General features: G+C 45.6%; 3 protein-coding genes across 3 annotated transcripts; 2 read left to right on the forward strand and 1 right to left on the reverse strand.

Moving 5' to 3' along the window:
• The first annotated feature begins 3,143 nt into the window (after window positions 1–3,143).
• On the forward strand, window positions 3,144–3,524 carry LOC137345934 (histone H2B 7-like). Its single transcript, XM_068009178.1, has one exon. The coding sequence runs from the start codon at window positions 3,144–3,146 to the stop codon at window positions 3,522–3,524; it is 381 nt and encodes a 126-aa protein (XP_067865279.1).
• A 783-nt stretch (window positions 3,525–4,307) lies between these two features.
• LOC137345935 (histone H3-like) lies at window positions 4,308–4,718 on the forward strand. Its single transcript, XM_068009179.1, has one exon. It carries the CDS (start codon window positions 4,308–4,310, stop codon window positions 4,716–4,718), a length of 411 nt encoding a protein of 136 aa, XP_067865280.1.
• Window positions 4,719–8,047: 3,329 nt separating this feature from the next.
• On the reverse strand, window positions 8,048–8,437 carry LOC137345936 (histone H2A-like). The gene has a single exon (XM_068009180.1). It carries the CDS (start codon window positions 8,435–8,437, stop codon window positions 8,048–8,050), a length of 390 nt encoding a protein of 129 aa, XP_067865281.1.
• Window positions 8,438–15,760: the final 7,323 nt, after the last annotated feature.

Genomic DNA, 15,760 nt, shown 5'->3' on the forward strand with positions numbered 1-15,760 from the left:
TTAGAACAAAGTTAGTCTCTTTCTTGATTAAAACAATTGGCAAAAGAACCAGAGGGGAGATGGAGACATTTTATAACACAGTAAGTTGTTTTCGTTTGCCCAAAAGGGCGATGAAAGCAGATTCAATAATAACTTTCAAAAGGGAATTGGAAAAATGCTAGAAGGGGCAAACATTGCAGGACTATGGGGAAAGAGTAGGGTACTGGAACTAATTTTAAAATTCATTCAAAGGGCTAACATAGCCATGATGGATCTAATGGCCTCTTTCTTCATTGTGATGATGGATTCTCCTGTCACTTCAACAGACGAGTGTTCAGCAAGGGGACTGGTTATTCGTCATCTAGGTTGGTGTTTTCTCATATGTGATGTTAAACCAAATCTTGATTTGCAGATCCCATTGCAAGTATTACATATGAAGTCACTTTGAAGGGATGGGTCTTAGAGAAGTGATGTGAGAACCACTTGGTCTTTGTTTTGAAACAGAATCCATGTTCTCCACAAAACCTGTGGGTGAGCCTGCTGATTTCTTTTTAAATTGTGGGCGTCGCTGGCTAGGCCAGCAGTTGTTGCCCAAATGCTGAGCTTGCTTTTGCCAGGCGATGGGCAATTTCATCATCCAGCATGGTATTGTTGGAGAGAATACTCCCAAGATAGCAGAACCTCTGATCTCAGTTGAGGGGTGTATTGTTGATTGTGATCATGGGGTCTTGGAGTTTGTGGCCCAGGGCAGGAACAAGATCTGTCTTTTTCAGAACTTATGGGTTTCCGCCGGGTGCTCCGGTTTCCTCCCACAGCCAAAGACTTGCAGGTTGATAGGTAAATTGGCCATTGTAAATTGTCCCTAGTGTAGGTAGGCGGTAGGGGAAATTGAGGGAAGGTGGGGATGTGGTAGGAATATGGGATTAATGTAGGATTAGTATGAATGGACCCCTTTCCTATCCTGAGTGGCATGAAACAGGGCTGTGTTCTCGCACCTACACTGTTTGGGATCTTCTCCCAGCTGCTCTCACATGCGTTCAAGTCTTCAGAAGAAGGAATTTTCCTCCACACAATATCAGGTGGTTCAACCTTGCCCGTCTAAGAGCGAAGACCAAAGTACGGAAAGTCCTCATCAGGGAACTCCTCTTTGCTGACGATGCTGCATTAACATTTCACACTGAAGAGAGTCTGCAGAGTCTCATCAACAGGATTGCAGCTGCCTGCAACGAATTTGGCCTAACCATCAGCCTCAAGAAAACAAACATCATGGGACAGGACGTCAGAAATGCTCCATCCATCAATATTGGCGACCACGCTCTGGAAGTAGTTCAAGAGTTCACCTGCCTCGGCTCAACTATCACCAGTAACCTGTCTCTTGATGCAGAAATCAACAAGTGTATGGGAAAGGCTTCCGCTGCTTTGCCCAGACTGGCCAAGAGAGTGTGGGAAAATGGCGCACTGACCCGGAACACAAAAGTCCGAGTGTATCAAGCCTGTGTCCTCAGTACCTTGCTCTACGGCAGCGAGGCCTGGACAACGTATGTCAGCCAAGAGCCAATTCATTCCATCTTCGCTGCCTCCGGGGAATCCTTGGCATCAGGTGGCAGGTCCGCATCTCCAACACAGTAGTCCTCGAGGCGGCCAACATCCCCAGCCTATACACACTGCTGAGTCAGCGGCGCTTGAGATGGCTTGGCCATGTGAGCCGCATGGAAGATGGCAGGATCCCCAAAGACACATTGTACAGCGAGCTCACCACTGGTATCAGACCTACCGGCCGTCCATGTCTCCACTTTAAAGACGTCTGCAAACGCGACATGAAGTCCTGTGACATTGATCACAAGTCGTGGGAGTCAGTTGCCAGCGATCGCCATAAAGGCGGGGCTAAAGAGTGGCGAGTCGAAGAGACTTAGCAGTTGGCAGGAAAAAAGACAGAAGCGCAAGGGGAGAGCCAACTGTGTAACAGCCCCGACAACCAATTTTATCTGCAGCACCTGTGGAAGAGTCTGTCACTCTAGAATTGGCCTTTATAGCCACTCCAGGCGCCGCTTCACAAACCACTGACCACCTCCAGGCGCTTACCCATTGTCTGTCGAGACAAGGAGGCCAAAGAAGAAGAAAGAAGTATAAATGGGTGGTTGATGGTCGGCACAGACTTGGTGGGCCGAAGGGCCTGTTTCAGTGCTGTATCTCTAAATAAATAAATAAATAAATACATATTGTATGGCCAAAGCATCCCGAGGCTTGGGCAAAGCAGTCAACACGCAGCTGGATGTCCTCCGGAGTGTGTGCTATGAGAGCACAGTCGTCAGCAAACAAGTGTTCACTTATTAGCTGATCTTTGATCTTTGAGTGAACCTTGAGCCTTTGCAGATTGAAGAGGTTGCTGTCTGTCCTGAGCTGAATTTGTATTGCATGTCTAGCTCGTTGAGTGCATACAAGAGCATGGTGGAAAAGTAGATGGCAAACAGTACTGGAGCCATCACGCAGCCGATGTGCTCTATGATTATATAGTTGCAAAAGCGAAATTGCACCTTCTGCTCATAGGCATGATCATCTTAATTGCACCAGGGTTGCCTTGCTTACTATCCCTTTCATAACTGCATCAGTCTTATTGATCACTTTGAAGTCCCCAAAGATCCCCACACTAGCATTGATTTAGTGAGGCATATCGGGGGAGGCGGGGGTGGCTTAACAGGGCTAGACCAAAACAAAAGCAAAGCACTGCCGACACTTTGGAAATCTGGATAAAAACAAAAAGTGCTGTCAATGCTCAGCATATGGGGAGAGAGAAACAGAGTTAACGTTTCAGGTCTGAGGACAGGGTCATCGATCTGAAACGTTAACTCTGTTTCCCTCTCCAAAGATGCTGATTATTCACAGCGTTTTCTGTTTCACTTATTATTCCAAAAAGTACTTTTCAAGCTCCAGCCATGTGCAGACCATGTGCTTGTGGTTTTCCTGAAACAGTGAACGATACAGCGAGCGTTTCTGATTGGCCAATTGGTATCCATTGTTCTGAACTCATAATGGAGACTTTCAATTGATGCGCTTTGGACCAATAGGAATCCGTCACCCTCTGATCCCTCATTTGCATACGCCGAGCTATTAAATAAGGCGTTCAATGAACCTTTCCTCACCACAAGCATTCTCGTTGATCAGGAATGCCTGAAGCGGCGTCCAAGGGAATGGCTCCCAAAAAAGGGCCAAAGAAAGCAGCCACCAAGAAACGGGTCAAAGGTGAGAAGAAGCGGAGGAAGGCTCGGAAGCAAAGCTACAGCATCTACATCTACAAGGTGCTGAAGCAGGTCCACCCCGACACGGGCATCTCCTCTTCGGCCATGAGTGTCATCAACTCCTTCGTCAACGACATCTTCGAGCGCATCGCCTGCGAGGCTTCCCGCCTGATCCGCTACAGCAAACGGCAGACCATCTCTTCGCGTGAGATCCAGACCACCGTCCGCCTCCTGCTGCCGGGGGAACTGGCCAAGCACGCCGTCTCTGAGGGCACAAAGGCGGTCACCAAATACACCAGCTGCAAATAAAGCGTCTCAGTAGTCCACCTTAAAAACACAACCCAAAGGCTCTTTTCAGAGCCGCTCACAATATCCAGAAGGGAGTGTTCCTCAGTTCTTGCTGATGACAATTAAGCGCCTCAAATCATGAAACTCGAATGATCTATCCCCCTTTCCTCGACAATCCGCGGGCTGGAGTCTGCCTTCATTTTACCGCAACTGTTATTAGCGCCTCATTTTCCCACTTCAGATGTTTTGTAATTAATGTATTTTCGTGAACTTGCATTGTAATTCCTGATTTAATACACATGTATACATATATAAAAATACAAAATAATTAATCGTCACCGTCTCTTTTGTGCAAAACATTGATCTGAAAAAGCTCCAGTGAAATTAAATCTCCACAGGTGCTGAGTATTGCAAGCATTTTCTGTTCGTGTTTCAAGATTTCCAACATCTGCAATATTTTCGCTTTGGACAAGTAAAATTAAATTGGTGTCAAAGCTAATGTCAAGATCAACGTGCCATAATTCAGATTTAATGATGAGCAATAAGGGTTACTGTACAGTTCCACAGACCAGGTCAAATTCTGTAAAGCCGCCTTTTTTTTTTGCAGGTGTTGTTTTTCCCGCCTTTTTTGTGTCCGGGCTTCAGTCGTCAAGCGGATTGAAAAACGCACCAATGAAATGCAGAGCTTTGCCGAGGTTCCAGCCAATGACAATGCGCCGATCGGCCGGCGGTTTCTATAAAAGTGACCACTCGGGGCTCTCTCCAACAGACGGGAAGCGGCGAGAGAAGGAGAAAGAGCGAGAAATGGCAAGGACAAAGCAAACTGCGCGCAAATCCACCGGTGGGAAAGCTCCCCGCAAGCAGCTGGCCACCAAAGCAGCTCGCAAGAGTGCCCCAGCCACCGGCGGTGTAAAAAAGCCCCACCGTTACCGACCCGGAACTGTGGCTTTGCGGGAGATCCGCCGCTACCAGAAATCCACTGAGCTGTTGATTCGCAAACTGCCCTTCCAGCGTTTGGTGCGAGAAATCGCTCAGGACTTCAAGACTGATCTGCGCTTCCAGAGCTCAGCCGTCATGGCTCTGCAGGAGGCCAGCGAGGCTTACCTTGTGGGGTTGTTCGAGGACACTAACCTGTGCGCCATCCACGCCAAGCGGGTCACGATCATGCCCAAAGACATCCACTTGGCCCGGCGCATTCGCGGGGAGCGGGCCTAAATCTCAGCCTTTAGCTATATCCGAGTAACGAAACCAAAGGCTCTTTTAAGAGCCGCCAAATCCGTAGTTGAAAAAGCTGTAATACGGAAATAATTACACGTCAATATGCTGCTTAAAATTTAAAACACCGGAAACTAGGGTTATTGATTTAAAAAAACAAAGCATATTTAAGCACAAGTCACATATCCTGTCGTACTTGCGACAAGTTTCTCCATCCAATTACAATGTTCCTCAACCCCACCATATTAGAAGTTATTAAATGTTTCCCCAACCCGCTCAGGCAGTACATTCCAGACCATAACTCGTTGCATTAAAGGAATTGTCAATTTCCCCTTTGTCCTATTGATGCAAGGAAATTTCAAAAAATAAATTTAGACCACGCAAATATCACGAGGAAATGACAGACATTCGGCCCCTTGTGCCAGTGATGGCTCCGAAAGAGTTTCACTTCCAATTCCCCGCCCTTTTCCCATATTTTCTAAACGTATTCGTGCAAGGACAAATCGCCATTGAATTTTACAGATTTTGAACAGAAGCTATTCCTCTGAAAGCTGCCCACAATGTCCCCAATCCTTGTCATAGAGATATATATATATATGCATACACAATATTTCAAATATTTATCCTCTTAAAAACTTATTTTTTCTTTCCTCCGCTGTTTCTGGCAGGACTTAACTTCAGAGGTTAAAGCAAATAAAAATCTCAAAACTGCGGATCCTGGAAATCTGAAATACAATCAGGAAAAAGCTCAACACACTCAGCAGGTTTGGCAACTTCTGTGGAGAGAGAAACAGAGACCTTTCTTCAAACAGAATTTAACGCCGAGGCAGACGGAGACCTGGTTTCTCCTATACAACTTTTCCAACAGTTTATTTAGGAGGGAGTGGGATATCTCAGCACGGTTCAGTATCTGGTGAAATTTGACCAACTGCCTAAAAATACTGAAACTTTTCCTGTGAATGGGATTTGACCCCACAACAGAGGAGAATAAAAATTCCTGAGTGCATGTTTAACATCAATTTGTCACAGTTCCAGCAAACTCCATAAAAAAATCAACATTGCAAAAATGCATGCACAACAATCGGGGTTCTTTCCAAATTTTAGGAAATGGGAAATGCACCGGATATTACCGACACCCCTTGCGAAGCCGTTGTTGCCGCCAATTTTTAAAAATGCTGCACTTGACACAAAACATTGGAATTAGAAATTAAAATCTGCCCGCCGGGATTTAATGTTAACGGCTGTGGAAATCTGGACGGCAGAGGTGGGTGCAAACTTTCAAGGGCAATAATAACTAAGTGTGATTAGGAAAAATAGTTACTCAAAACATGAGTCTTTAACTTCAGTGAAATATTTTGCATTTAGTTTGGTGCTTTATCCATATCCTGCAATCGTCCCAATTGTCCCCCGCCTGGTATCCTAACTTTCAGGCGATTGCTCTCTTTTGCCTGAAAGGTGTGGCAGGCAAATACAAAAAAAAACCCAGAAAATACTGGAAACATTCAACAGTTCAGGCAGCGTCTTTGGAGACAGAGAAAAAGATGATGCGGAGGAAAAGGGGCTGAATGGAAATCATTCTAAACTGGTTAGGATTCAGCTGGAGGATTGTGTTCAGTTCCGGGCACCACACTTCAGGGAAGATGTCCACGCCTCGGAGGTGGTGCAGAAGAAATGTATTAGAATCGTAGCAGGAATAAGAGATTTCAGTTACCTGGAGAGACTGGAGGAGCAGAAATTAAGGGGAGACGTAATAGAGACATTCAAAATAATGATAGAGCAAGTTGGGAGAAATTGTTTCCTCGGGCAAATGGGCCGGCAACCTGAGGTCATAGATTTAAAATAATTTAACAAATAAGGGAAGGAAAAATGAAACATTTCTTCACACAGAAATTTGTTAAGATCTAGAGCGCACGACATGAAAGGGTGATGGAATTAGATTCCAGAGGACATTTCAAAGGACAATTGGTTATGAAGCCTTTGCAGGGTTCTGGGGATATGGGACTGATTTGAAAGCTTTTTAAAGAGCCGGCATCCTCAACATGGGCCGAATGAAGCTTGATTTTTGATGACGGAGGACACAATGCAGGCAAGTTGCTTTTCTCCAAACTAATTGTGAGGGGAAGGAGGGCGCACTGCTGGATGAAATAGCGCAATTGTTTTGCACAATGGGAGCCGAAAGGGAAGACACAGAAATATGTCGTTTACATGCTTGCACGACATCCAACCGTTAACAGCAATCGGTTTGTGTGGGGAAAATTGCGGCACAACGAAGCGAGATGAAATAGGATGATGTGAAGTAGTAACACCAACATTGACCAGTTGGGCCGAATGGCCTTTGGCTATGTTTTAAAACTGTTGTGTATGTAATTTCCAGCGCTCGCAATTCGCCTTCAGATTCTCTCCCATTGCTCCAAGTACCTCCTCTGATTAGCTGGGCCTGACTTAAATCTCGCCATTTGTACGTTTCCCCTCCCCCGGTCCAGCCAAACAGGTGCCAGAACTTCAAAATTAAACCAAAACTGTCGAGAGTTTTCCTAAACCCTGGGGTCATATTTGTGACAATATTGCGTTTATAAAGTTTAAGGCCAGATTGTAAGATTTGCAAGGTTTACTTACATTATTAAACCCTTACATTCTATACCACTAGACTTCAGGAGGCAATTTTTTCCCTTTATGAAATATATTTCCTTCCTCTTGTGTAAATCAGAGCCCAACAATATGTTTATGCAATGTCACTTGGAATTTGTTGAGAACTCATGGACAACTTTAATAAACTCAATCTTGAACATATTGTTTTTTTGGGCGGGAAATGGAAATATGTTCCCTCACTTGCTTTTTTTTTTAATTAACTCTGTCACAGGGCTGTCTGTTCATCACGATCCCTCCTTTGGTCCGCAACCTTTTCCTTACTCTATCAGCCGGTGGTGTTGGTCGAGGCCGGACCGCAGGCCGGTGCGGACAGAGTGAGGAGGGACAAACTACCCCATTGGATCGCTCCTTTAGTTAATTGGCCACGAATTCCGACGAACTTGTCTAAAAACAATGAAATAGTTCACATCCGCTTAATTATTTTCTTCGCGTATTTTTCTCTATATTATCCAACCTAGAAAGTTTAGAACCTGCCATTTAATTTGGAATAAATCGCAAAGGCCGAGAAGTCTTCTGACGAATCCCAGTCCCCCTAAACTACCCGATTGGATCTCCCAGAAATTTGTTCAAAATTCAATTCCGAATGTAAAATACTCTGGATCAAAGTCTTTTTAGAAAAAGGTGGGTGGCTCTTAAAAGAGCCTTTGTGGTTTGTTGAACTACTTTTGTGATCTCTTCCTTTAAGCATAAACCTTGCTGGGGTGCCCGGTTTTCTTTGGCAGCAATACAGCCTGAATGTTGGGTAGGACTCCACCCTGGGCTATGGTGACGCCTCCTAGCAGCTTGTTCAACTCCTCGTCGTTGCGGATAGCGAGTTGGAGGTGACGGGGGATGATGCGGGTCTTCTTGTTGTCCCGGGCCGCATTACCCGCCAGCTCCAGGATCTCGGCGGTCAGATACTCGAGAACAGCGGCCAAATAGACTGGGGCTCCAGCCCCGACCCGCTCGGCATAGTGACCCTTCCGCAGCAGTCGGTGAATACGACCGACAGGAAACTGAAGACCGGCTCTAGAAGAGCGAGTCTTGGCTTTAGCACGCCCTTTTCCTCCTGTTTTACCACGACCAGACATTATTCAATCACTGCTACTAAAGCTCTTTCTTCTAAAACTCCAATGAACCAAACGCACCCCTCGCTTGACCTTTTATACCTTCTGGCAAGCTCGGAAGCGGTCCCTTCTCATTGGCTAATTAACATGCCTTTGTTCCTGATTGGCCTTTAATTTAAAAAAAACTTTTAGCGAATAGGAATCGACGCCTGATCCATCCTTCATTAGCATAATCATAAAATCGAAGAATGGTTACAGCGCAGGTGGAGGCCATTCGGCCCGTCGTGCCCCTGCCTGTTCTCTGCATGGCTAACTCGCCTAGATCCACTCCCTGCCTTTTCTCCAGAGCCCTGCAATTTATTTCCTCCTCAAATAATTATCCAATTCTTATTTTGAATGCCTCGATTGAATCTGCCTCCTCCACATCTCAGGCAGTGCATTTTCAGATCCTAACTACTTGCTGCATAAAAAGGTTATCCTCATTTAGCTGCTGGTTCTTTTGCCAATCACCTTAAGTCGGTGCCCGCTGGTTCCCGATCCCTCCACCAACTGGAACAGTTTCTCCCTATCTACTATGTTCGGACCCCTCATGATTTTGAACACCTCTGTCAAATCTCTTCGTAATCTCTTCTCCAAGGACAACAGCCTCAGCTTGTCTAATCTAGCCATATAACTGGAACCATTGGAACCATTCTCGGGAATCTTTCCTGCATTCCCTCTGATGCCTGAATATCCTTCCAAAAGTGTAGTGCCCAGAACAGGACACAATACTCCAGTTGAGTCCGAACCAGTGTTTTATACAGGTTTGTCATAACTTCCTTGCTTCTGGGGCGGCACAGTGGTTAGCACCGCAGCCTCACAGCTCCAGCGACCCGGGTTCAATTCTGGGTACTGCCTGTGTGGAGTTTGCAAGTTCTCCCTGTGTCTGCGTGGGTTTTCTCCGGGTGCTCCGCTTTCCTCCCACAAGCCAAAGACTTGCAGGTTGATAGGTAAATTGTCCATTATAAATTGCCCCTAGTATAGGTAGGTGGTAGGGAAATATAGGGAAAGTGGGGATGTTGTAGGAATATGGAATTAGTGTAGGATTAGTATAAATGGGTGGTTGATGGTCGGCACAGACTCAGTGGGCCGAAGGGCCTGTTTCAGTGCTGGATCTCTAAAACTAAAAGTAAAAAAAAACTACTCTCTGCCCCTATTGATAAAGCACAGGATCTCATATGCTTTATTAACCACTTTCTCCAACTGCCCTGCGCCCTTCAATGATTTGTGCACATATAACCCCAGGACCCTCTGCTCCTGCCCTCCATTTAGAATTGTACCCTCTCCCCATTCTTCCTACCAAAATGAATCACTTTGCACTTTTCTGCGTTAAATTTCATCTGCCACTTGTCTGCCCATCCCGCCAGCCTGTCTATGTTCTCTTGGAAGTTTATCACTATCCTCCAAACAATTTACAATGCTTCCATGTTTTGTGTCATCCACAAATTTTGAAATTGTGCCCTGTACAGCCAAGTGTAGGTCATTAATATATATCAAGAAAAGCAGGGGTCCTAACACAGTCCCCTGGGGAATCACACTATATAGCTTCCTCAGGTCCAAAAAGTAACCATTCATAACAAATCTTTGTTTCCTGTCACTTAGCCAATTTTGAATCCTTGCTGCTACCATCCCAGTTATTCCATGGACTCTAACATGGTAACTTGTGGGGCACAGCGTGGTCTAAATATGTTCCCTCCAGATCAGTAAGAAAAACAATACATTCCAGCTGCAAATCCCATTTATTGATAATAAATAAAAACAGAAAATGCTGGAAATACTCAGCAGGATTGGCAGCATCTGTAAAGAGAATAATGGAGTTAACATTTGAGTTCCATGACCTTTCATGAGAACTCCAGTTTATTCAGTTTGTAAAATGAGGAAAGGAATGGACTTCCCAGCAAGACACCAAACTGACAAGCAGATTGCGTTTAATGGTGGCTTTGATCTGAGGGATGCATGCTCGACAAAGTAAAAGCATTGGATAAAGCAATGCTGCATCACCCAACATCATTCGTGACTCCTCAGATACTGAAGCAGTCCGTGTAGAAATGCAGCAAGATTTGGACAATATCCAGGCTTGGGCTGATGGGTAGCAAGTAACATTCGTGCCACACAAGTGCCAGGCAATGACCATCTCCAACAAGAGAGAATCTAACCATCTCCCTTTGACATTCAAAGGCATTACCATCACTGAATCCCTCAGTATCAACATCCTATAGGCTACCATTGACAAGAAACTGAACTGGAGTAGCCATATAAATACTGTGGCTACAACAGCAGGTCAGAGGCTGGGAATCCTGAGGCGAGTAACTCACCTCCTGACTCCCCAAAGCCTGTCCACCATCTACAAGGCACAAGTCAGGAGTGTGACGGAATACGCTCCACTTGCCTGGATGGGTGCAGCTCCAACAACACTCAAGAAGCTCAACACCATCCAGGACAAAGCAGCCCTCTTGATTGGCACCCCATCTACAAACATTCACTCCCTCCACCACCAACGCACAGTGGCAGCAGTGTGTACCATCTACAAGATGCACTGCAGCAACACACCAAGGCTCCTTCGACAGCACCTTCCAAAACCACCACCTCTACCAACTAGAAGGACAAGGGCAACAAATACATGGGAATGCCACCACCTGCAAGTTCCCCTCCAAGTCACACACCATCCTGACTTAGAACTATATTGCCATTCCTTCACTGTTGCTGGGTCAAAATCCTGGAACTCCCTTCCTAACAGCACTGTGGGTCCCATGAATAAATAAAAAAAAGAACATAAGAAGGAAGTTATGGTGAACCTCTATAAAACACTGGTTCAGCATCAACTGAAGTATTTTGGCCAATTCTGGGCATCACTTTGCAGGAAGGATGTGGTGGCATTAGAGAGGCTGCAGAAAAGATTTATGAGAATAGAATGAGGGACATGGGTTAAAAAGAGAAAGACTTGCATTTCTATAGCGCCTTTCATGACCGCCGGCCGTCTCGAAGCACTTTACAGCCAATGAAGTACTTTTTAAAGTGCAGCCACTGTTGTAATGCTGGGAAGGCAGCAGGCACAGCAAGCTCCCACAAATGGCAATGTGATAATGACGAGATAATCTCTTTTTGTGTTGTTGATTGAGGGATAAATATTGGCCAGGACACCGGGGAAACCTCCCCTGCTCTTCTTCGAAATAGTGCTACGGGATCTTTAACATCCACCTGAGCAGATGGGTCCTCGGTTTAACATGTCATCCCTCAGTACTGCACTGAAATGTCAGCCTTGAATTTTGTGCGCAAGCCCTGGAGTGGAACTTGAACATTACGCAGACAGATTGGAGAAGCTGGGGCTGTTCTGCTTAGAGAAGAGAAGGTTGAGATGCAGTGCGTGGTTAGGATTTGGAATACATTGCCTGAGAGTGCGGTGGAGGCAGATTCAATATTTTTTTCTTAGTTATTTTCATGGGATGTGGGCATCGCTGGCTAGGTCAGCATTTGTTGCCCATCCCTAATTGCCCTTGAGAAGGTGGTGGTGAGCTGTTATTGAACCGCTGCAGTCCATGTGTTGCGGGTACAACAACAGTGCTGTTAGGAAGGGAGTTCCAGGATTTTGACCCAATGACAGTGAAGGAACGGCGACATAGTTCCAAGTCAGGATGGCGGTGTTCCCATCCATTTGCTGCCCTTGTCCTTCTAGTTGGTAGATGTTGCAGGTTTGGAAGGTGCTGTCTAAGGAGCCTTGTTGAGTTGCTGCAGTGCATCTTATAGATGGTACACACTGCTGCCACTGTGCATTGGTGGTGGAGGGAGTGAATGTTTGTGGATGGGGTGCCAATCAAGCGGGCTGCTTTGTCCTCAAGCTTCCGAGGTGTTGTTGGAACTGCACCCATCCAGGCAAGTGGAGAGTATTCCATCACACTCCTGACTTGTGCTTTGTAAATGATGGACAGGCTTTGGGGAGTCAGGAGGTGAGTTACTCACCACAGAATTCCCAGCCTCTGACCTGCTCTTGTAGTTGCGGTATTTACGTGGCTCGTCCAGTTCAGTTTCTGGTCAATGGTAACCCCCAGGATGTTGTCAGTGGGGGATTCAGCGATGCTAATGCCATTGAATATCAAAGGGAGGTGGTTAGATTCTCTCTTGCTGGTGATCGTTTTTGCCTGTCACATGTATGGTGTCAATGTTACAATGTTACACCAGCACATTAGTTAAAGGAGTCAGTTATATTTTACATTTTATACCAATGTATTAAAATAAATCAATCAGTCAAAATTAATCATGGAACCTTGCATGTATTGATTAAGTTACAGTATTGATTTTGTAATCTGCTGTGGTCAGAAAAGCTGGCTAATCATGTTAAGTAAAGCATTACAATCTCCAAGTAATCTTTTGTTAGTCCAAGGCTGAGAATCCTTAACAGGTAACATTAATCAGGTAGTATCTTTTGGAACTAATAGAAGACAAAACAATATCTGAGCCAAAGTGTCTCAGTACTCTCAGTACTATTATAAAGTACTCCTTTATAATAATAAAAGCAAAATACTGCAGATGCTGGAAATCTGAAATAAAACAAGAAATGCTGGAAATACTCAGCAGGCCTGGCAGCATCTGTGCACAGAGAAGCAGAGTTAATGTTTATGGTCAGTGACCTATCATCAGAACTCCTTTGTTCATGTTGCCCAGGTGTCTTATCTCAATTGAAAGTTGCAATTAAAAATCAATCCAATGAGGCTGGTAACAGTTCGAGCCAATTACCAAGCCAGCTTGCCTCTGAAAGGCAGGGGGCATAATGGTCAGAAAGGGGTTAAAACAGGAGTCGCATAAGGTTTTGATGTGCAGAAACGATAGAAAAAATTACTTCAGTATTTGAGGAGTCGCGAATGGTGCTGAACATTGTGCAATCATCAGTGTACATTCCCACTTCTGACCTTATGATGGAGGGAAGGTCATTGATGAAGTAGCTGATGATGGTTGGGCCCAGGATACTATCCTGAGGAACTCCTGCAGTGATGTCCTGGAGCTGAGATGATTGACCTCCAACAACCACAACCATCTTCCTTTGTGCTAGGTATGACTCCAACCAGCGGAGACTTTTCCCCCTGATTCCTATTGACTTCATTTTTGCTAGGGCTCCTTGATGCCATACTCGGTCAAATGCTGCCTTCATGTCAAGGGCAGTCACTCTCACCTCACATCTTGAGTTCAGCTCTTTTGTCCATGTTTGGACCAAGGCTGTACTGAGGTCAGGAGCTGGGTGGCCCTGGCAGAGCCCAAACTTAGCGTCACTGAGCAGGTTGTTGCTGAGTAAGTGCCGCTTGATAGTACTGTCAATAATTTTGCTGATGATGGAGAGTAGACTGATGGGGCAGTAATTCGTTGAATTGGATTTGTCCTGCCTTTTGTGGACGGGGAATACCTGGGTAATTTTCCACATTGTTAGTTAGATGCCAGTGTTGTAGCTGTACTGGGACAGCTTGGCAAGGGACATGGCTAGTTCTGGAGCACAGGTCTTCAGTCCTACAGCCAGGATATCATCAGGCCCATAGCCCTTGCCTTCATTCATTTCTTATATTGCATGGACTGAATTAGATTGTCTGAAGACTGGCATCTGTGATGGTCGGGTTCTCAGGAGGAAGCCAAGATGGATCATCCATTCAGCACTTCTGGCTGAAGACAGTTGCAAATGCTTCTGCCTTGTCTTTTGCACCGACGTGCTTGGCTCCCCCAACATTAAGGATGGGGATACTTGTGGATACTCTGGTTAGTTGTTTAATTGCCCACCACCATTCATGACTGGATGTGAAGGACTGCAGAGCTTAGACCTGATCGGTTGGTTGTGGGATTGCTTAGCTCTGTTTGTCACGTGCTGCCTACTCTGTCTGTCAGGTAGTCCTGGGTTGTAACTTTACCAGGTTGACACCTCATTTTGAGGTATGCCTGGTGCTGCTCCTGGCATGCTGTCTTGCACTCTTCATTGAACCAGGGTTGGTCCACTAGCTAGATGGTAATGATAGAGTGTGGGATATCCTGGGCCTTGAGGTTACAGATCATGGTTGAATATCAGTGCTGAACTGCTAGGTCTGTTCTGAATCTATCCATTTAGCACAGTGGTAAAGCCACAAAACACTATAGAGGGTGTCCTTAATGTGAAGACAGGACTTTGTCAAGCCAGGCTTGTTTTCCCTGCAATTTAGAAGAGTAAGAGGCGACTTAATTGAAATATTTATTTATTTATTTAGAGATACAGCACTGAAACAGGCCCTTCGGTCCACCGAGTCTGTGCCGACCATCAGCTACCCATTTTTATACTAATCCTACATTGATCCCACATCCCGACCTTCCCTCAATTCCCTTACCTATACTAAGGGCAAGTTATAATGGACAATTTACCTATCAACCTGCAAATCTTTGGCTGTGGGAGGAAATTGGAGCACCCGGCGGAAACCCACGCAATCACAGGGAAAACTTGCAAACTCTGCACAGGCAGTACCCAGAATCGAACCCAGGTCGCTGGAGCTGTGAGGCTGCGGTGCTAACCACTGTGCCGCCCAATATGTAAGATGCTGAGGGGTCTTGACAAGGTGGATGTGGAAAGGATGTTTCCCCTTGCGGGAGAATCTAGAACGAGGGGTCACTGTTTAAAAATAAGGGGTCGCCCATTTATAGAATAGAATAGAATAGAACATTACAGCGCAGTACAGGCCCTTTGGCCCTCGATGTTGCGCCGACCTGTGAAACCATCTGACCTACACTATTCCATTTTCATCCATATGTCTATCCAATGACCACTTAAATGCCCTTAAAGTTGGCGAGTCTACTACTGTTGCAGGCAGGGCGTTCCACGCCCCTACTACTCTCTGCGTAAAGAAACTACCTCTGACATCTGTCCTATATCTTTCACCCCTCAACTTAAAGCTATGTCCCCTCGTGTTTGCCATCACCATCCGAGGAAAAAGACTCTCACTATCCACCCTATCTAACCCTCTGATTATCTTATATATGTCTCTATTAAGTCACCTCTCCTCCTCCTTCTCTCTAACGAAAACAACCTCAAGTCCCTCAGCCTTTCCTCGTAAGACCTTCCCTCCATACCAGGCAACATCCTAGTAAATCTCCTCTGCACCCTTTCCAAAGCTTCCACATCCTTCCTATAATGCGGTGACCAGAACTGCACGCAATACTCCAGGTGCGGCCGCACCAGAGTTTTGTACAGCTGCAGCATGACCTCGTGGCTCTGAAACTCGATCCCCCTACTAATAAAAACTAACACACCATATGCCTTCTTAACAGCCCTATTAACCTGGGTAGCAACTTTCAGGGATTTATGTACCT

Source organism: Heterodontus francisci, chromosome 29, assembly GCF_036365525.1.
Source record: "Heterodontus francisci isolate sHetFra1 chromosome 29, sHetFra1.hap1, whole genome shotgun sequence".
NCBI lineage: Eukaryota > Metazoa > Chordata > Chondrichthyes > Heterodontiformes > Heterodontidae > Heterodontus > Heterodontus francisci.